Here is a 22,343-nt window from a genome sequence, read left to right as displayed (position 1 = left end):
ACATGTCTTATAAGCAAGGGGGGAGTTGCATTAATGAGTCTATGAGAGCCTCTCCTGTTATCAGTGAGGGGCCCTGCCTATAGACAGTGTCATTTACTGTATGTCTGATAACAGGGTGTTTCCATGACATTCTCACACATGCTTTGCCCTGTTATGTCCACACACATAAAGTGCTGGACAAATGGGCAAACTTCACTACAGGATCCAGACCCACGTGGAACAGCCCACAGGGGGCAGCCACACTCGACTCACTACGAGGGAAGACTTTAGCGGGGGCTCCCTCTTGTGGCCGGTTGGAACACCACTTTATTACGTTGACACTGTTGCGATGACACAGACAACCAGATAAACCTGTTTTTTTGTTTAGTTTTGTTTAGTTTTTTTTTGTTTGTTGTTATTTTTATTTTACTCAGATGTGTAATGAATGGAAAAAATGATCCATGTTGACTCACCCTGTATTTTTCTTTCCAGGTACCAGGCTCCTAAATATTTCAATATTTTTTACAATGGTAGCAAATGAAAAAAAAAAAAAAAAAAAGAAAGAAAATTTAAAAAGAAAAAACTGAATTTGAGAAAGGTGATGTTTCCATTAGTCTCATGGTCTTTCCAAAGTGATGGGAATCTATAGTAAGTTACGCATGTGTAATCAGCACTATTCGTATAATAATTGACAAATATAGTCATAAATGAAGTGTCCAAGAGTGCCTTCTTTCATTGATAAAAGCTCATAACATAGGCTATATCTATATAGGCTATAGCTTTATGATGGCGTCACGTCTGCAGTATAATGACCGCTTGTTTCCATATTTCCATGTTTCCATTCGCTCATTCATAAACCTTCATACCTGAAAAGCGAGTGTGTGTTCAGGTGAATAGAGTGTGATTCCACATTGTTTACGGCTGTTGCCACATGGTTGTTGCCTGTCAGTCCTGTGTGACGGACAAATGGGTGGGTGCTCCGAATGGAAACTCCGAGTCCCACCCACTTCTCTTAAATACACTTACGCAGTAGACAAGACTGCGCGACGCACTTCAGGAAGAATCTAACCAATCCAAGTAAGTAACTCCAATTATTTCAACGAACGCTTTCTTCCGTGCTAAGATGCGAAAACAAGCGACATTAGAATAGGAACTGCATTGTAAAGATTCTTGTTAAGGTTAAAGTTTTCAGTCACCGTGATACCCACGGCTCTAGCCTTCAGTCCTTTAGCGTAAAGCTAAAAATATACCCCCCTAGTCCCCCGAGGCTTCTGTTAATGCAAACCTTTTCTGCTCTGTGACTGTTCTGTGAATGTGAATTCTTGATGAATTCTAACTTTTCCTAAATAGCTATTAGAAGTCGTTTTTACAGTAAGTTATCCAGTTTTTGTACAGGCCTGTGCGCTGCGTAAACTTGAGCTAGCTATCTTTCTCCACGACTACTAGGTGTCTCTAATTCTGGGAAATGTATTCCACTGGTTCAGTCACGACAGAATAAACATTGGCTTTTGTGTCAATTTATTGATTATATTGCGCAATTACTCGTATGTCACTAAGCGGAATTTTTGCGTAAAAGCGCTTGGAAAACCGTACTTCCGGATTCAGGCATTTTTTTAATGTACTAGTACATGCAGCAATATAGCCCATACATGTAGGGACATGCTTATTCCACATAGAATACATGCTTATTCCACATAGAATACACATTATAACAATGGAGCTGCTATTTTAATAATGAACTGTTTTAAAAAAGAAAAAAAAACCCTGTAGCTTTCTGTATTTGGTTTTCTTCAAATGAACAGTGGAGGAGGAGTCCAGTACAGTCAGTTTTACCATGGAACAAGTGGACCTCAAACTTTGCATAGTGTTATTAAGGCTGCCAGAAAGTTTCCTCATTCCCAAGTGGTTTGCTATAAAAAGTCTGCCATCCACTTGCATTGGAATTTGTTTTTATGATATGTTTCTATGACTAACTTAAGTTAAAGTAAATATAAGTCTACCTTATTTTGACCGAACAATGTTAGTTTTGTCTGTTTAGCAATCTAAGATCGCATACATATATGTTTCAAGGACTGAAATATAATGTGCCGCATTTTGTTTTATAAACATCAACCTTGACGCTGAAGTAGCAACATAGAGTCTTGTTTTACTGAAGTATGTTGGCATCATGTTACCTGTGTTCTGCTGACTGACAGCAGTCTGACTAAACTGTTCCTGTCTTTTAGATTATGAGCTATCCTGGATACCCCCCCCAGGGAGGAGGATACCCCCCTCAGGGAGCATACCCACCACAGCCTGGAGCATACCTCCCACAGCCCGGGTCCTATCCCCCCCAGCCCGGAGCCTACCCTCAGGCAGGAGGTTACCCAGCATACCCTCCTCAGGCCGGGGGCTACCCCCCTCAGCCTGGGGCCGGGGGCTACCCTCCACAGCCTGGAGCCTACCCTCCTGCACCTGGAGGATTCCCCACTCAGCCTGGAGGCTTCCCACCAGCTCCTCCCCCTGGTAACGTCATCATTTTACTGCACAGACAACAGCCCAGGCCATATTATAAATACATTGGCTTGCATTGTTTGGTCCAGGGCATTTATGTTTTGGGTTGACAAATTGACAAAATACATGATTCTTCTAGATCGTGTGACTCTCAGTCGACAGAATGTCTAAATGCTAACTTCATCAGCAATTGCTATGGCAAGCATGACTCCGTTCTGTTTAAAACAGTCAAACCCTTGTCAGGCCCTGGCCCCTTTGTTTACTCTGTTTACTCAATTTACTTTACTTACTTGTTACTTAGAGGCTCTTTTCTGTGACAGGCACTTGGGGAGGCGGTCCCACTGGAGGTTATCCGTCTATTGGTCTTGGCGGCATGACCAACCCTGGGTATCCTGGAATGGTACGTTTTTATGTCCGTCAGGCCTCTTCAAAAACACAAACATTGTAATAAGATTATTACATTAAATATTACAGTCAACATAATTTATTGAATCATTAAAGGGAGTTAACATGTCCAGGTCACGGTAAGACTTTTCCAAAGCCGTCTCTACAGTCCTTAGTATTCCCTTTGTGCTGCCAGCCTTACCTATCCATCTCTTTGCATGAGCCAGTACATCAACACATTATTCTTCGGTTTTATCCAACTCTTATCACCTCTTGTTGCTTTGTGTCTAGTCAATGTTGTCCATTTGTAGTAATCAATTTTCATAATAATAAATGCACTTTATTTGGATATTATTTCAGTATTGTGTTAACAAACACAATCTGCAATCAATCTAAAACTATACACGTACCTCAGTCTGCAAACATAATTTCATAGTAATGATTAAAATCCAAAAAAGGTGCATCCTGCTTTGTGCTTGATGTAAAAAACTAAAATCTGTGAGCATATTATTGGATTCTAATCTTTCCACATCACAGGCCAACCAGACCCCACCTGGGGTGCTCTATCCTGCTCTTCCAACCACTGGGGGGTACCCTGCAGCCCCACATATGGGGGGCTATGGTGCCTCCTACCCTCCTAACCAACAGTCATGTGGCCTGTACCCACAGCCAGGAGCACCCCAGCCTCAGGCACCAGGCATGAACTACCCCGCTGGACCAGGGCAGCCCATGCCAGGATACCCTCAAGGGCCTTCACCCAACCCAACCATGCCCGGCTTTGGAGGAGCACCAGCACCTACGCCTGGGTACCCCAAGGCCCCATCACCTAACCCAATGCCAGGTTATGGAGGAGGGGCCATGCCAGTCGTACCAAAAGTCAATGTAAGTGGTGGTATGATTTTTTTCGGGTTTGGGGTTAGTGGGTTGATTAGGGTGAGTTGTAGTGAGGCTAGTGCATATGAGGTGCATGCACCACTGTCTTGGTGACCGTATTTTATGTAGAGCTGTATTACAGAGGAAACAGCTGCAGTGTTGCATGAGGGCTGCACTCAGAACATGTATGTGTGAAAACCACAGAGTAGACAAAAGGCCATTATGTACTCATATGTAAAATGTATATCAGCAATACGTAAAGATATAAAATATACTTTTGTTTTAATCTTCATCTGCTCTTGATGTAAATTGAATGGTCATAGTTACGTCATCACTAATGTGTTCCCTTTGTATCATGAGCCTTTTATTACCTTACAACACACCCTTTGTTTACCAGTATGTATAAAATCCATCAGCTCCTGTGATTTATTCTCTTTGTTGTAGCATTAGAGGCAGAGCTCTGTGTGTGGAGCTCTGGATCCTTTATTAAACATAAGAACCTTTCTGTGGCCTTCGCTGCTTTCCTTATACAGCAACTAGAAACTTGTGATATCAGTAAGAAAATAACCTGCGTACGTAATAGTGTGCCATTTTAAAATTGTATTATTAGTTGTTTATAATTATTCATAATATTTGTTTGTTAAATTAAGTAATACATGTTGTGTTTTGTTTTGTTTATTTAGAAAGGATTTAGGGGAACAATCAAGGACTATCCTGGAGCTGACCCTCTCAAAGATGTGGAGGTCCTCAGGAAGGCCATGAAGGGCTTTGGTGAGTTTACAAGTTTAACTGTATGTTTTAATAATGTATAAATCTTCAACAATCCATTATTTATATATTTAAAAAACACATAGTTGTTGTGAATAGAATTTAAGTATTTGGTGTTAATATTTACCTTTCCATTGTTATTACAGGAACTGATGAGCAAGCCATTATTGACTTACTGGGCAGTCGCTCTGCCAGACAGCGTGTGGCCTGCCTTAAAGCCTTTAAAACTGCCTATGGAAAGGTAACACTTTGAAGTCCATATGTTTTAACTAGGATCCACTCACTACTAACTTAGTCTGAAAAATGGCATCATAACAACACCAGCAGACAACAGGTGCAGGATTTGGCAGTAAAATGAAGTGGGGGGTTGAATGGCCACATAGCTTGTTATAGCTGCAATGCGGAGCTCTGTGGTGCCTGCTCCTCACAGCAGAGGTTAATGATGCTTCTGTGGTATTCCGAACATGTTTTCCCTTTCAGGATCTGATTAAGGATCTGCACTCGGAGCTGTCAGGAGACTTCCGGAAGCTGGTGATGGCCATGATGAAGACCCCAACCCAGTTAGATGCCTACGAAATCAACAGTGCTATTAAAGTGAGTTAGAGGGGGTATTATAATGCTAATGCTGTAACAGTGTTTTAATTTCACAGCTCAAAAATACCCATCCATGTTCATGAAGGGCTTTAAAGAACACGTTATGAAAAATGTACTTTTTTGACTTTTTAACCATGTTATAATGATGCTCCCTCATCAAAAATATAACTGGAGTTGTATTTTCCTTCATAAATCCAAAATAGTTTTTTCTGAGCACTCAGAAATGCCCTATGCAGGTTTTGAGCACATACACCATCACCAGACTGCAGTCAAATAATAATAAAAACACAAAATTGCAACTCTGTAAGTAAGTAAGCAGTTGAGTAATTGGGAAAAATGGCTTTCTTGTGTTTTTAAAGTCCATATGTGTTTATCATTTCTGTGTTTCAATATTCCTACAAAGCATCTAGGTGTGTCTGTACACAATAGCCATGCTGTAAATTTTTCTTTTTTCTTTTTTCCCCAAAAAGTCCCATATTGAAAATTTGCTGATATTTGATCCAATCTCTATGTGTCTATTTACATTGCAGTTTGTCCATTGGCTGTTTTATATTCCAGATAAATACAAATTTACAAAAGTGACATGTTTGTATACTAAAATGGAAATTTGTGGCCCTTGTTGTGTATTAATAATCTTTATATTTCTATCTACAAATATCAGTTATCAAACACAGCTGCTGGACAAATATCAAATGATGAATTATACTTTCCTATAACTTCAGATTGCTACATACAGTGTACTACAATCCCACCAGTGTACACAGTAATCATTGGTGTGTTGTGTTGACAGGGTGCTGGAACTGATGAAGCCTGCCTGATCGAAATCCTCTCCTCCCGCTCAAACGCTGAAATTAAAGAGATAAGCCGTGTTTACAAAGAAGGTGAGATGCCTGTGGTGGAGGCAGCAATAATGCAGTCTCAGCTATGTGTGTCCTTTAGCAATGTTATCACAGCTCTGTTAATGATTGAGTGAGGGGACTGCTTCATAAAAACGCACAGTTGTGAATGGTAGAAGAAAGGGAAGTTAGATATCAAGATTGTTCTGCTTTTTTTTTGTGTCATACGGTATTTTCGTGAGCTATTAGAATGAGATCAATTCGACATCACAAGGGGCAGTGAGTAACTATCTGAAATAAATAGAAAGAGAAGTCAGATGGATGTAAAAATAGTTTTGCTTTTTACATATGATACAGTAATAATTAGGTAAGTGAGGGGCAGTGTGTAACTATGAAATAAACATCAGTTTGTGCCTTCTCATAGAAAGGATTGACTATTGTTGTGTTTTTGATCAAGACACTTCACTTAGTTTGCCTGTATGAATTTCAAAGTATGATGGGACGATTGGTAGTCAGAGGGGAAAACGGAATTGCAGCCATGTTTCCTCTTAAAAATATATTACTAGGGATTCACTGATCTGATACTGGCACCAGAAATCACGCCGATACTGAAAACAATTGCTGGACTGGATACTGGCTTGGGTTCAGCCAATATCCTAGTTGGACATATACATTGTTGAATTTTTATGTACACAAAGTTATTCCGTAGTTACTTGAGATAAATAAGAGCTATATCACACATTTGGATTAGTTTTGTCTTAGAGAGAGACAGAGAGATACTTATATGCTGTGGGAAATTCAAATTTTGCTGCAATTTTTCCACTGTGCTTCTCAGTTCCCTTTATGTCTCAGTCCAAGGTCTCAGTGCAGTTTGACAGGAGGTCTAGCCAGGTAGGGTCAGGGGATCCAGCTGAATACATCAGGAAAGGCCTCACTCTTACTGCGCTCTCTTGCTTTGGCTGGTTCATTCCCTGAAAGTATTTCCTCTGGGAGGGAGGGGCATTGTTTACCCAGGGTCCAGTGCAGAAAGGAGCCCTCAGAAAGTGTGTAATACGCATTCTTCATTAGACAGCATATCATGAGGGATCACAAAGATGAGTTGTACCCAGTGCCCAAAATCTGGGGCTTACACCCCTGCTGGAAGGTCTTCTATATGTGCATGTAAGCATGATGAGATGATTAGTGATGGTCAGAGAGGTTGTTGGCACAGAATATGCCATTTGAAATCTTAACCATAAGTCTCAGTATAATGTATTTTTTCCTCAAATTTAACAATGTATAATTGACATTTATTTGCCAAGTATACCCTTAGAGCCAATAAATCTTAGCTAATGACTTTTATATTCACCATTTTATATTGACATTTTTATGGTTTGTTTTACAGAATATAAAAAGAGTATGGAGGATGCGATCAGCAGCGACACATCTGGACACTTCAGACGACTGCTGGTTTCTCTTTCACAGGTATCACATTCGAGTCCCGCCATTATATTTATCTGTCATTGTTATTCACTGACTTACTTTTGATTGCTTTTATGTGAAAACTAGGGCAACCGTGATGAAAGAGAACATGTGGATATGTCTCTGGCCCAACAAGATGCTCAGGTAAGTTAAAGATCTTATATTACGCAAAATTGACTCCTGTGAGTTTTAAGACAGATTAGAATGTTGGTAGATCATAGAAACATACCTGGAGTTGTGTTTTGTTTCATTCACACGTATTTGAGTAAGCCTTTATGATTAGCTGGTGTACATCTCCAAATCTCATTGCTCTGTTCCTCCTTGTGCTATCATGTTAGTAGTTAGGTAGTTTTTAATTTAAGAGTTACCTTTGGTTCTGTAGAGATTGGAAATTCCATGGATGAAAGTATCAAAATTATTCTGTGTATTAGTGTTTAAAAACATATCAAAAGATGGAACAGACTGTTTTCTGTTCGAGAGAAGAACTCAGCTTATATGTGTAGAGTTATTTGTGAATGAAACAAAACAACTTTATGACATAGATCAGAAAATAGCATAATATGGGCCCTTTAACCCCTTTAACTTTGTATTCACAGCATTATAGTACTGGTGAATATTGATGACATAATATTTTCAATTCCTATAGGCGCTGTATGCTGCTGGAGAGATGAAGCTGGGCACTGACGAATCTAAATTTAATGCTATTTTATGTGCAAGGAGTAAGACCCATCTTCGAGCAGGTACTTTCACTTTCAAATTACAGTTTTCAAGATAGTAACAAATTAGGCAAAGTAGTAGCTATATAAATACATTTATAACTGCGTATAGGGTATTTTAAAATGGAGGCCAGATGAATATATTTAGTTTTGTCCTGGTTATTGGCTAATGTCATTGTCATTACCAGGTCTATCTACATTATTTTAGCACAAGTAAATGAAAGTGAAACAAATTTGTTTTCACTATAGCTTAAAATAGTGGTGGTATTATTTTTCAATCAGATAGCCATTGTTGATAGTTGAAAGACATACATTTAATAACACAGGTTTGTAGTGCCAATCCCTATTATGGTTCAACATGTCATAGGCTGTATTCATGTGATACTTAGACTTAGACTGAGACTGAGACTTAGACTTATACAAACTATTAATCCACAAGGCAAATTATTGGGACACAGGGTTAGGGTTAGGTTGCTTTATTCGTACCTGTAGGTAAATTTGCTTTGCAGATTTGAGAGACAGGTTCCACTTTTCACATTTCATCCATCCACAAAACACACATAAAATCACAATTACAAAATAAAATGTTACAGTGCTCCAGTGCAGAATGGTTTGTTCCATAAACAACCAATTAAAATCATCACGCTTGGCTAAAATCACAATAGATATATCTTAAATATGTTAAAAACACACAATCTTAGATAAATAGATTACAATTTATTCATAAGTACAATAGCAGCCGGAACGAAGCTCTTTTTAAAGCTACACACAGTAGCTCACACATCACAATAAGTAAATAAATTAATTAAATTAATTCTAAATAAGTAGCAAAAATGGCAAGAGACTGGTGTCAAATAAGGCATAATTATAAAATGTATATGTACAAGTAAAAATGTGATGGTAGACTCTGAAAACTGAGCTAGAGGTCAGAAGTCTGTAGTAGAATTTGCTGTTTTAACTGTCAGATTTCAGATTCATTGACCTAGTTTATGGTCAGTATGTCTGTAATTACTGGGCCTATCCTTGTGATTTCCAATGTGATATAATTTGTTTCACAATATCTTCAGAAAGACAAAATTGTTGTCAGTCCCTAACAAATAATTTTAACAAATATTTCTGGATTTTTATTTTGGATATTTCTTTCAAAAACAGGATAGAGTTATATAGGCCTCTCCTTTCTATCTGAAATTATGACTTCAAATACTAGAAGGCCATGAACATGAACAAAACATAATATTTTTGTGTGTTTTGTAGTATTTATGGAGTACCAGCGCATGAGTGGCAGGGACATTGAGAAGAGTATAGTCCGTGAGATGTCTGGAGATCTGGAGAGTGGCATGCTGGCTGTCGGTAAGTGTACTCAAAACAGTGTTAAATCTGCCACACCCTAAAACCTGAAAACCTGCACTAAATGTCAAGGCTTGTCTTTAGTTTACATGCAGCCTGCCTTACTGACTCATTGTTCATGCGTATGACGAAAGCATTCAGGTAGTGTAAAAAAAAAAAGTGTAAAAATTTGCATCTTTGTGTCTTTCTTTTTGCCAACAATGCTCAGGCACATGGTATAGTAACTTTTTATAGTAGCAACTGATTTGCATTGCAACTTTCACCTTGTTCATTTGGTCATTACTACTGTGTGGTGGTTTGTTTTGTTGTGTTTAAGTTGGGGATGCACCGATACGGCTTTTTCACTTCCAATATACAGTAGATTTCGATACTATAGCTTTAAGTATTCGCCTTTTTAAAGTATGCTTTAAACAGAATTAACATAAGACAAAACTGATCCAAATGTGTTATGTAGGTATTTATCCTTCAAGGTGCCATATTACCTTAAAACTGACTCTCATGAGCTTTTAGCCATGTTAGAATGTTGATACTTCATCAGAAACATGCTTGAAGTTGTTTTGATTTGTTCTCACATGTCTGAAAATTCTTAATCTGTCTTCATCCAAAGTTCAAAATGCTCTGTTCCACCTTGTGATGTCATGAAGCAGTAGTTTTCAAGCTAACAGCTACCTTTTACCTTTGTTTAGTAGAGATTGGCAATGTTTAAAAACACAGTGGCGCACATCATGTATTACCCCGACATCACAAGGTGGAAAATATGCAGGGTTTCTGTGTTAATGTGTTAATGAAACAAAACATGACATAACACAATAACATTATAACATAGACCAGAAAATAGCATAATATGGGCCCTTTCAAGTAACTACTAAACAGCTTTGTATAAATAAAAATTCAAACCTTATGAGACTTTTTGGGCTGACTATGACCAGTAAATACTGTAGTCTTATTACATGAATTTATATGTCAAACCAGGATATTGTCTGAAGCAATATCTGGAAGCTGATATCTGATACAGCAAATCTCCCAATATACGCTGATATCTGATTCCAGTGCTAGATCGGTGCATCCCTAGTTGAAGTGTGCCATTTTGCTGCAACAGTCATATGTCTTTATAAGTTTGGGTTTGATGTTTACGTGCAGTTATGTTTTTTCATCGTCTGAAATTGATTTTTTTCATTATGTTGAAATCTGGCGGCTTTTTCAGACATCCCATTTGTGTTCCATTAACTGATTCATTAGCTCAAGTCAATATTACCCTGTCGAAAGAACAAAATCTGCAGATTAATGTCCCAAATGCACTTTGATACAAATTGTCAAGTAGTAGCAATTTATTTCAAAAAACAAAATCTATAAAACTCAAAATGACTGAGAGAATTATGGCAGTACTAAATCAATTACTAGACAAATATATCTAACAAGTCATTTCTATTCTTGTACTTGCGTCATGAATGAGTAACATATATTTTCTTATGCAGTCAAGTGCATTAAGAACACACCTGCCTACTTTGCTGAGAGGCTCTACAAGGCCATGAAGGTAAGTCCTACTGATTTCTATTGTATTACATTGTATTTTGCCTCGATTTATAATTGTATATATTATATTGTATATAATAATAAGATTGTTAATAATAAGCCACTGTGTACATTGTTCTTTTAGGGAGCTGGGACTAAGGACCGAACCCTGATCCGAATCATGGTCTCCCGCTCGGAAGTGGACATGCTGGACATCCGCAAGGAATATGTCAAGAACTATGGGAAGTCACTCTACACGCATATCTCTGTAAGTATCTTTGGATAATTGTTTGTAAATTAAAGGTGTTTTGTGTAACTTTTCTCTTGGAGGATCCATCAAATGCTTTTCTCTGTGGAAATGTTATTGCTGTGTCTGGTGTGTTTCACATTGTGGTATTAAACCTTTCTATCTTCATGGAGACCAACCCAGACCAAGTTACAGGTCAGATCTGTGGAGAGGCATCCCTGCTCACAGTCAGAATGCCTGTAGAATGCCTGTTTTTCTATTTTTGAGCTATAAAGCCATGTGTAATTTCATAAATGTAAGGTAGAGCTGCTTAATGTCGTACTGTGGAAAATTCCAGGCAGAGCAATGACATGTCCATAGAAACAAGCAGGTGACGGAGCCCTTATCAAAAAGTTGCATAGTTCAACTTTAAAGAGGAGGTATTGTGCTAAATTTATTTTTTATTTTTTGCTTTCTACCTTGTTATAATGTTGTTCCCTCATCAAAAACAGCCCTGAGGAGGTTTTAGATATCATCCATGTATGTTTGAGCGATCTCTCCTGGGCTGTGTTTGAACCCTTCTTACATTCAGCCTTACTAGTAGGCTGTAGTCAGTTTTATTGTAATAATAGAAACTTCCTTGTCTGTTAACAGGGGGACACTTCTGGAGACTACAAGAAACTGCTACTGAAGCTGTGTGGAGGAAATGACTGAACGTTCTATAATATTTTTTTTCTGTTTTCTGCACTTGTACCAAAGAAAATGCTATATGCAATATGCCGTGCCAATGCTGTCAATGCAATCTTTATCTACAGTAGGCTTAAGATATAGCCTCACACATATCTACTCCATGAATGTGCTTGTTTTGTATTTTAGCTATTTCTAAAAGGAGAAATTTCCATATATTTTCACGCAACGTACATATTTTTACATATGTTTAGGTAGTATTTTAGCAGTTATAATGAAATGTAACTTACTAATGGAAATATTGTAAGTAGCAGTCACCTTACCATTGTGCTAAATTTAGCATGTTTCTCTATGCAGCTCTGCTTTTCTGTTTTTGTTTACTATAAATGTTTGTGGACGCTTATGTATAAAAACATATCTTCACATTTTATGGATAACGTAATGTTTAATTTAAGCATATATGTTATCACTGCTGAGGAAATATGGCCAGATATTTTTAAATCACTGAGTTCGAAAGTTACAGGACCAGGATGGCACTGGAGGAGCAGGTAGTAAAATAAATGTAAAAGAACTGAATTGATTGAATTGTTGTAGTACTGGTAGTGAGGGTCTTTTTTAAAAAAATCAGTTGTAATGTTGATTTAGTTGTACTATTAACTACGAAAACTGCAAAAAAATAAATAAATATATATATATACATACATATATATATATTATATTTTATATTCTGAATTACAAAAGATTAGTCATTTCTATTTTATGTAACATTCAGTAGAGGATTTAATTCATGTTTCAACACTTGAAATTTGAAAGCTCCACCCATCCATAAGTCAACTCATTGAATCAAGTTAAATTAATATTATTTATACAATTTATTCTGTAATCAATGAATTTCAACTATCTAATGTTTCATTTTTGACGCCTAATGTACAATGGCGCTAATCTAATGTAGCTGTAAGTTGTGAAGCTGACCTATTGTAAACTTCCTGCAGGGGGCGGTAGCGTGTCACACTGTATAGTATTCTATAGCATAGATGCCTCTTATTGTAATGCAAGGCTTTTCATGTCTTTTTTTAGACTTAAATATCTCCTTTAATGCTGCCATTACGTAACATGCATGAGCACACACATGTAAGAGTTGCCACACCAACAAATAATAAACCCATGTGAACGAAAAATGACTGAATTTTATCAATACAGTAAACAGTACAACGCCTTGAGGGCATGACCTGTGCGTGTCTTTACATATAGAAGCCTCACGCCTTATTAAGCCTGCCTGGGTCCATTTAAAACGCTCTTAAACACACTTGGCTGAGTAAACGCGCGCTCTTCGCCTGGATGCCCATTCCACTGTGTCTTAACCGCGCTACAATCAATAACACAGACGTGAATAGAGGGAGAGCCCCCGGAATTGATGGCATCCATAAAGCTGCCGTGGCCGCATTAAACAAGACTAGCTGTGTCTGCGGCTGTGTCGGGCCCCGGGGGGACCCTGGGGCAGCGGCCATGTTGGAGGACTCGGCTCTCATCAGATCAGGCTGGAGCTGAGCGGAAGTGGCACAGGGAGAGCTGCGGGGGACCGAGATCCATGTTATGATTACAATAAGTTGAATTTTAATGAAGATTAGGCCTGATTAGAAGCCTCTTCACAAAGTCATTTAGACATCACCAGATGACGTTTGGAGATACAAAGAGAAGCGTTTCAGTTCACAGCTCCAATATCCTCGCAATCAGCAATCACGCGTACGAGGCCCAGTCCTGCTCAGGGCGGCTTTGATTAAATGTAATTAAACCCACCCGGAAAGTGAAGAATAAATGATCCATTCTGTCACATTCTCTATTAAGCTTTATAGAACAACACTGCAGTAAAATGTAGCTACCGCTCACTGTCACCACTATCTTCTTATGGCCTGTGGAAATGAGCCACTCTCACAGACTGGATATGAATCTACAATAGTACTTCTTTTAAGTGGGTCAGGATTGTAAAACAAATCGTTTAGTGGCCTCTGGCTCTGACTGAAAATTGCATTTATACTTGCAATACTAAAGGTCCGATACACTTTTTTCCCATCCATGTTGTAATGTTGTTTCCTCATCACAAACATACCCAGATTTGTGTTTTATTTCACTCACACATTTAACACATTACACTTGCATGCTTTGGCTGAGTTCTTCTCTCAAAAAACACTCTGTTCCACTTTGTGATGTCATGTGGTAATACAGGAGGTGCTCCACTGTGTTTTTAAGATCCATACACTATCACTCGAATTATTTTGAGCCCTGGTGTTGACAATCTCAACTGTACAAAAGGTAAAAGGGAGCTGTTAACTTGAAAACTACCACTACATGATATCACAAGGTGGAACAGAGCATTTTAAGAGATATAGACAGACTAAACATAAAGGGTTACTCAAACGTGTGAATTAAAAAACAAAACACGCACACAAAAAAACCTTAACATGCCATGTCTTTATCACATTGTTGCCAATTGTCAAGATTGGCCACCAAATACCCGGGTATTTCTCATTACCTTTGATACGAAATTTCTGGTGCTTTCTTCTTCTTGATGGTGTTTGATTGAAACTAGTTTTGAAGTGTGCTGTGTAATCTAAGGGATGTATGTATTGTGGACTGTACTCCAACTTATACAGAACAGTGTTATTTGTCTTTTGTGTTATGAATGGTATGTTGTCAATATACTTGGATTCAACATGTAAATGTTTTTGGAGATTTTGTTTGTGGGTCTGGGATCACGATCCCTATAAATGGTCATACCTGCTGCTCACTTAATCAGCCCTGATGAAGACTAAGTAGTCGAAACGCGTTGGGGTGACTATTAAGATCAGGGCTAGTATAAATACATATCTCAATACATATGTCGATGCATATCTCGATACAGTGTACTTGCAATTCTATATGGTTTAATACAAACAAGCCCAGTTTAATCCTCAAAACGTGTTGCATAAAAGAGTTTCCTTCCACTAAACATCAACAAAACTATAGCCCATGATATTGATACTGTATCATCACATTAAATGATACAATATAGGACTATTTTGATATTTTTGCACACCCCTAGGTATACGTACAAAATAGGCCTACCTTTATCTTTCCTGAATCTATATCAGAAGTGCAAGACCACACTGTGATAGTGTTGAAAATTACATTGTATTGCATTCACGTTGGTAACTAAAACTGAAACCAAGCTTTTGTGTTTTGTGAAAACACTACAGACAAAATGTTAATGTCTTGCCCAAGGACACAATTTGCATAGCTGGGAATTAAACTACCATCCTCGCATCTGCTCTTTACTTTTCATTCTTCATTTTCATGCTGCGGTCTTGTCCTCAGAAACACACAAGAGACCAATGTGTCATCATCACTATAGGCCACTTGCATTACTCTGATATGAATGAATTATAATTAAAATCTTATCTGAGGGAATAGCACGTGGACACACTCGCCTGAGCCAGCACTGCGGAGAGAGAGAAAGGGAAAGAGGGAGGGAGGGAGAGGGAGAGGGAGAGAGAGACAAAGAGACAGAGAGAGAGAGAGAGGAGAGAGAGAGAGAGAGAGGGAGAAGGGGAGAGCAGGGAGAGAGAGAGAGAGCGGGGAGAGAGAGAAAGAGAGAGACAGAGAGGTAGAGGAAGAGAGGGAGAGAGAGAGAGAGGAGAAAGGGGAGAGAGAGAGAGAGAGAGCGGGGAGAGAGAGACAGAAAGACAGATGGAGAGAGGAAGAGAGAGAGGGAGAGGGTGAGAAAGAGAGAGAGAGAGAGAGAGAGACAGAGAGAGAGGGAGTGAGACAGAGAGATGGAGAGAGGAGGAGAGAGAGGAGAGGGGAGAGAGAGAGGGAGAGAGAGAGAGGAGGAGAGAGAGAAAGAGGGGAGAGAGAGAGAGAGGGAGATGGAGAGAGAGAAGAGAGAGAGGGACATGCAGAGAGAAGGAGAAAAGGGAAAGGGAGAAGGAGAAAGGGGGGAAGGAGAAAGAGGGGGAAGGAGACAGGGAGTGAGGGAGAGAGAGAGGGAGATGGAGAGAGAGAAGGAGCGAGAAAAAGAGAGGGGGGATAGGGAGAGGGAAAGGGAGATAGGGTAAGAGAGAGAGGGGAGCGCGATAGGGGGAAAGAGAGAGAGAGCGAGGAAGGGAGAGAGAGAGAAAGGGGAGAAAGAGAGAGAGGGAAAGAGGGGGCTTACAGGGGGAAAGAGAGAGAGACAGAGAGGGGGAGAGGGGAGAGAGAAAGAGAGAGAGGGACATGGAGAGAGAAGGAGAGAAAGGGAAAGAGAGAAGGGGGAAGGAGATAGGGAGTTAGGGAGAGAGAGAAAGGGGGGAGATGCAGAAAGAGGGAGCGAGAAAGAGAGAGGGGGGGTTGGGAGAGGGAAAAGGAGATAGAGGAAGAGAGAGGCGGGATAGTGAGAGAGAGAGCGGGAGAGAGTGGGGTTATAGGTGGAAAGAGAGAGGGAGAGAGAGACAGACAAAGCAAGAGGGGGGTAGCGAGAGGCTGAGATGGAGAAAGAGAGAAGAGAGAGGAAGAACAGCAAAGGGAGGGAGAGAGAGAGAGAAAGCGAGAGGCAAATGGAGAGAGGGAGCAGAGCCAGAGCAGTGACAGAGTAAACGTGATTGCTAGCATTATGAATAAGGTCACAGTGAGAGAGGTTTGCCTATAGTAGCTACATCAGCCTGCCTGCCTGTGCCAAGATCTGTTCTCTGAGCCTGGCTATAGATTGCAGGAGGAGGAGGAGTGCATCCATCTTCATCATCGGGTTGTATTCACAAAGCCTATAGCTCACAATGAAAATGTCATCTACTGGCTTATGTTCACGTCTGCTTCAATGCCCACCTGTTTTTACATTCACGCTGCAACTGTATAGAAATGGTATAAAGAGATGGAAATAGTGTATGGGTAAAAATGACTACGGGGATATACATGGAAATAACATAGCCTTCTCTGTGGCACGTAGCGAGTAAAAACAAATAGAGAGATAGAGAGATAGATCGTATTAAAATGTTGTTACCTCTTTAAAAACATCCCTGGAGTTGTGTTTTGTTTCATTCACACATGTATTTTTCAATTTAACAGCCATTTATTATATTTTGTTCAGTAGAGATTGGTAATATTAGGGCTGAAATTATCCAAATGATTCTAGTGAAGGTGTATGAAGTTTAAGAATACAGTGAAGCACTTCCTGTATGACCACATGACATCACAAGGTGGAACAAGCAGTGTTTTCAGTTTGAGAGAAGAACACAGAATAGATATGCAGGATTTGTGTGTGAAACATGTGTGAATGAAACAAAACACAACTCTGGGTATGTTTACTGAGGAAACAACATTATATATTATTGCATCATTTGTGCATGGTGAAAAAACAATTAAACAGGCTACACCACTTTTTTATTGTAAATAAATCCTGTAAAGCTAAGCTAGCTAAAACATAAGGGAAGATAACAACGCAGTAAATAATGAAAAATATATAGGTATTAAAATGTTATTAGCCTATTGAAAAGACAAAAAATAGAAGTATAGGAAATGATTGCACTACACTGAACTTTCTTATTTCTAGAAATGCTTTATACAATCCTATAAAAATAATTTCAGCTTGTTTATGTACCATTTTTGGTACATACCCACTGTGTAACATTTGCAAATGTTACACAGCAAATCTATCAATTTTTTTTTCTTTTTACACATACCCCCATCTCTTTTATTATTGTAAATACTCAAATCTAGAAACACTTATCCTGCAAAAAAAACATCCATCACTGCTCAAGCATAATAACCCACTAAACAATATAAAAATGAATATTTAGTAAACCTGTGCATTCCAGGGGTCTAACAATATCCAAGTCTCACGATATGATATTGTCACGGTATGAACCTCACGATATGATATTTATTGCGATATCGTGGAGAAGCTCATGATATGTTGGGGAGGCTCACGATGTAACAATATCCAAATCTCTCCATACAATATTTTCGCAATATACATCTCACGGTATGATATTTATTGTAATATTTTGTGGGGGATAAACTGTTAATATGCTACCTTTTTTAAGACTTAATCCTAAGAAATAAGACTTAAAAATGCTTAGAACTGTTATTTCTTCTTGTAGTCTGAACTGAAATGGAGAAAAGGATCATGGTCTATGTAGTTCTCTCTCTCTTTTTTTTTTAAAGATATTGTTGCACCATAACTCTTAATTTAAGCAAAGAGACTTGTAATTTGATATATTGTGATGGTCCTCGATATTACTGTGTGAACACTGATGTTATGATATCACAATATTATGGTTATTGTTACATCCCTAGTGTCTGTTGGGAAAAAATCATATCCATAAATCCAAATTCTCCAATTCCAGACCCCTATTTAAAATCAGTATGCTAGAAATTAAGAATTATCTTCAAACACCAAACAGTATTTTTAACAATAAATCAACCAAAACACTCAATATTACAGAAGAATTAGGATTTTATTTTCATTTATCCTCAATCTCTTGTATTGATTTCCTCGTATGTATAATTATCCATCAAAGTGTACATGTATGTCAGTTTTGTTATTGTTTTGTTTTGTTTTGGCTTTAAGACATAAAAAAAATTATATAAAATGCAAATCTATCCATTCTCATTTTCCACTTGGGATCATGGACGTACTACGAGCCGCCGTGTCCGCCCATTGAAGAAAGGGGCGTGTCCTCCGCTAGACCCCGCCCTCTTTTACCTTATTCGGTCAGTGAACCCGGCGTTGATTGACAGCGCGGAGCAGCTGCTGAGTTGTGCCCAGACATGGCGGAGGATACAGTGTAGTGGGAAGAGCGACGGAGGAGTTCAGGCGACTTTTCCCAGCGCTCGATCGGGCAGAAAACGCCGTAAATGCGCCACGCGAGGAGCAAAATGCCTTCGTCTCCTTCGTACGCGCACGGGAAGCTGAACACGACTTGAACCGCGCACCACGAGACTACGTACAATGGGAAAATGTATCGCTGTTTAGTGCAGTCAACAGCCTTGGGCAACAAATATGGCTTCTTCTTGTGCCTTTTCCAATATGCGCTGAAATTCGCTCCCGTGCGCAGCCTAAAATGCCGCGGCGAACTTCTGCGAGCCACGGTAAGTTGAGTTTATCCTACGCTCGGTACTTTTGAGAGGAGATCTTCCCATCCGCCTGGCCGAGTGGTGGTGGCTAGCCTGGGAAGCTACGGAACTACTACAGCCAACAGTAGCAGCAGCAGCAGCAGCAGCAGCAGCAATGGAGCCAAAGCACAAAGAGTTGCTCGACCAGTGCCACCAGAACTTATTGGAGTCCATAACAGACGCGGACCGAGTCATCGAGCTGCTCATCGTCTCCGGGACCTTGAGTCAGCTGGACCGGTTCGAGTTGGACCAAAACTGCACGTCCAGCGCGGAGAAAGTGGACCACCTTCTGAAGATGCTGATGAACAAGGAGAGCGATCATTTCTCCGATCTGTGCGTGGCTCTGGAGAAGGCTTATCCCGATCTTCACTCAGCCCTGTTCAGGAACAACGGTGGACCAGTAGACCACTCCACGGGTAAGGGTCACGGTTTTGTAAGAAGTAGGAATGTTGAAATGAGTAAACCAGACGCTGCGTGGTGGTACGTGCACCTCTCCGTGCCATTTGGGTGGTCTCAGGTTGGTGAAAGCGTGCACAGATCCTACAAAGCGTGGATTTGTGGTTCAGTTAAGGTTCTAGCATTGAATTAATCAGAACCTCATTGGAGAATAAGGTTAGGTTAGGTTAGCTGAAATACAAATGGGAAATTCACAAGTTAGCCTGGTCATTCTTTGGTAGTCATTGTCTCCATGAACTGCAGTTTTCTAATCTTGATCCAAAATTTTTGTGTGTGTTTAAAAATCACCATAATTGTAGATGTTGAGCTTTGAGTCAGTCTTTGTTTCATGCTGATCGATCCATTAGTAACAAAGATACGAACTATAAACAGTGGCATCTCGACATATTCTACCATAGCATTTTAAAGATGAAATCTGTAACTTTTCTGGTGAGTGGTCACCTGCTTGTCTACTTATACATGTTACTGGTATGCCTTGAAAGTCCCGTAGTGTGGTTTTAATCATATCTCACCAGGCCAGGTTACAGGTGAGATCTGTGGAGAGGTAACACTGCCCTCACAGTGAGAAAGCATTTTTTTCTCAGTATTTTTTAGCAATATAAACTTCTATCGTGAAATAAATGCTAGATATATGTTTAATACCATATCAATCAGGTGAAAAAGATTTTAATTTATCTTAATATAAACACATCATTCATTACACAGATATCATATTATGCTGTTATTGACATTGTAATAATACCATTCATTGAACATTTGTTTTGAACCTTATAGTTCTGTGGCCTGTGTCTTTAAACTTAATATGCACACAGACCCTGGAGACCTATGCACAGCTTGTGTGATTAATTTAGTCAAGATGGACTGCTCCCCTCTTTGCTATTCCTCTCTGGCACAATGCTGTCTCCCATTCATTGCAATATGCCAAATGACACAACCAAACCCACTATAGTTTGCTTGATGTCTCCCATACTAACCTTTTGTGTACCACTGTGATGATTCTATCTTGAGTGTCACCAACCTGCCTATAAGTCTATCCTCTCATATCCTCTAAGTCCAATTTGCTGCCGGTGACATGATACAGTTATGGTACATTAGGTAGCCGGACCTGTTTCCATGACAACGCTGTTACCGCTGACATGTTGGACTGTATCGACCTGTGCATGGGTGTGTGCGAGCGAGCGAGTGAGCGCGCAGCCTACCCATGCATGCTTATTAACCTGAAGCATTGTGTTCAGTGCACTTTAGCGTACCACGGAGTAAGCTGTGTTGACATAGGCTATTTTTTCCCCTATTTAAATCTCTGCATTCAGTTGTGCAGCATTGTTGTTGTGAAATATGATTTGTTGTTGAGTTCTTTCTCTTTACAGAAGAGAGCTTGAGCAGTGGTGGTTAGGGAGACAAAGGGTAACCACGTGTAAAAGTCTAGTTTTGCCTGTTCGGCCAAGTTTGGGTGAGTGAGGACAGTTGCTTACTCACTACAGCCCACATGGCCTCAGGGTCTCAGGGCTGGAGAGCACAGGGCAGAGGTGAAGCAAAGGCCGGCACAGGAGTTATGAAATGCTGAGGTTTATTTTGTTAGTCTAGTCCTGGTTTGAGCATTGTTTGATTTAGGGATGCAACAATATCCAATATTTTCACGATATACATCTTACAGTATGATATTTTTTCCAGTATTTTGTTCGGACTAAACAAATTGTGAGTATAGAAGCTTTGCCTCTTAAAATGTGATGTGCAAGATGTAATCGATAGGACTAAGATTTAAAGTGCTTATAACAGTCTTCATGTAGACTGCACTGAAATGGACTAAAGGATCATGTGAGATGTGTCATGTATTGTGAGACCTCTGATGATACTATATCATGATATTTCGATTATTGTTACATCCCTAGTTTAATTCTGGTTTAAATTTTGGTTTTGTTAGTGGTTGTATTTACTTTTTATGTTATTTAATGATTAACCTTTATTTTACCAGGAAGTTCCTTGAGATGAATCTTTTTCATTTAGACCGGTTTAAAAGGAGGAACATCAAGATAATTACGTTAATCAATAATCGTGATTATTCAGGTCACAATATAATTGTAAGAGCAAAATCATTTCAATATTGACTCCACAAACGTAAACTTAAAATGTGTAGTGCTTTTTATGAGACTGTTTATATCACTATTACTTAACTTTTGCATTAAGAAAGTTTGATTTTGTAATGCTAGCCATATGTGAGAGGAGTGATAATGGATTAGAATGAAAGAAAATGAAGGATTTCACTTTTGTTTTGTTATGTGTCAATAATTGCAAATATTCATTAAATCATCTTCTCACAATAATCGTAACAGTGAAATTTGATATCGTTACATCCCTAGCCAAGATCATAGATTAATACATAGATTACAATTGTATTTCTAGAATTAATCTATAGTGCATATAAAATATGCAGCTGAAGAATCACGGCATATTTCATTTCAACTTCTCTTAAGTAGAGTTTTAAATGGGTCTGGCGAACGTTGATTTGCATTATTGGTTTTGTCTTGGTTTTGTCCTGTTTTGGACAGATCTTGTTTTAGACGTGAGTCCTGTGGGTCCTAGACTGGTCCACTTTGTTGACTTGGTCTTGGTTCAGTTTCAGTGTGGTTTGGGTCAAGCCTTGATTTAGTTTTAGTTCTGTCTTTCCTTTATTTACTGTCAATCTGACCCTGGATTTGGAGTTGGCGATAATGACAAAAATGAATATCTCCAAGCCTGAGAAAAGTGGCGATAAAAATCTAATTGTTTTTTGATCTCTGTGACGATATGCGCTTTTGGTGATTGTCATGTCATTGTTCCTGCCTTTCATAGTCCATCAGAACTGTACCTGTAAATGACTTTCAAGAATGGCACAAGATGTGTTTGTAGACT

At 39.1% G+C, this 22,343-nt stretch overlaps 2 protein-coding genes across 3 annotated transcripts in view; both read left to right on the top strand.

Annotated features, from left to right (window-relative positions):
- Positions 1-896: 896 nt before the first annotated feature.
- On the top strand, positions 897-13,054 carry anxa11a (annexin A11a). 2 transcript variants are annotated; one of them, XM_020939632.2, is made up of 15 exons: positions 897-1,056; positions 2,205-2,484; positions 2,793-2,872; positions 3,394-3,738; positions 4,413-4,500; positions 4,644-4,738; positions 4,978-5,091; positions 5,882-5,972; positions 7,312-7,391; positions 7,476-7,532; positions 8,035-8,128; positions 9,359-9,454; positions 10,927-10,985; positions 11,109-11,231; positions 11,844-13,054. In XM_020939632.2, exons 2-15 carry the CDS (start codon positions 2,208-2,210, stop codon positions 11,901-11,903), a joined length of 1,659 nt encoding a protein of 552 aa, XP_020795291.1. In that variant the 5' UTR covers positions 897-1,056; positions 2,205-2,207; the 3' UTR covers positions 11,904-13,054. The 2 variants fall into 2 exon arrangements, with proteins under 2 accessions (XP_020795291.1, XP_020795292.1); XM_020939633.2 differs by having other exon boundaries at positions 898-1,056; positions 3,526-3,738.
- A 5,593-nt stretch (positions 13,055-18,647) lies between these two features.
- dlg5a (discs, large homolog 5a (Drosophila)) overlaps positions 18,648-22,343 on the top strand; it is a 95,609-nt gene continuing 91,913 nt past the window's right edge. The window contains 1 exon segment of the mRNA XM_055162578.1: positions 18,648-19,414. Within this exon segment, the coding sequence (XP_055018553.1) occupies positions 19,114-19,414 (301 nt within the window). The 5' untranslated portion in view covers positions 18,648-19,113.

The sequence above is a fragment of the Boleophthalmus pectinirostris genome, unplaced genomic scaffold (genome assembly GCF_026225935.1).
Source record: "Boleophthalmus pectinirostris isolate CB_2022bp ecotype Guang Dong unplaced genomic scaffold, ASM2622593v1 HiC_scaffold_5, whole genome shotgun sequence".
Taxonomy (NCBI): Eukaryota; Metazoa; Chordata; class Actinopteri; order Gobiiformes; family Gobiidae; genus Boleophthalmus; species Boleophthalmus pectinirostris.
The sequence above is the reverse complement of the archived record's forward strand: the minus strand, read 5'-3'. Positions and strand labels throughout refer to the sequence as shown.

What these genes read in the sequence shown, in the direction of transcription:
- anxa11a (XM_020939632.2), top strand. Translation starts at nt 2,208, where the DNA reads ATGAGCTATCCTGGATACCCCCCCCAGGGAGGAGGATACCCCCCTCAG. An exon ending in GAAGGCCATGAAGGGCTTTG is followed by an intron (nt 4,501 to 4,643) that starts GTGAGTTTACAA and finishes TTGTTATTACAG; the next exon opens with GAACTGATGAGCAAGCCATT. An exon ending in TTAAAACTGCCTATGGAAAG is followed by an intron (nt 4,739 to 4,977) that starts GTAACACTTTGA and finishes TTTCCCTTTCAG; the next exon opens with GATCTGATTAAGGATCTGCA.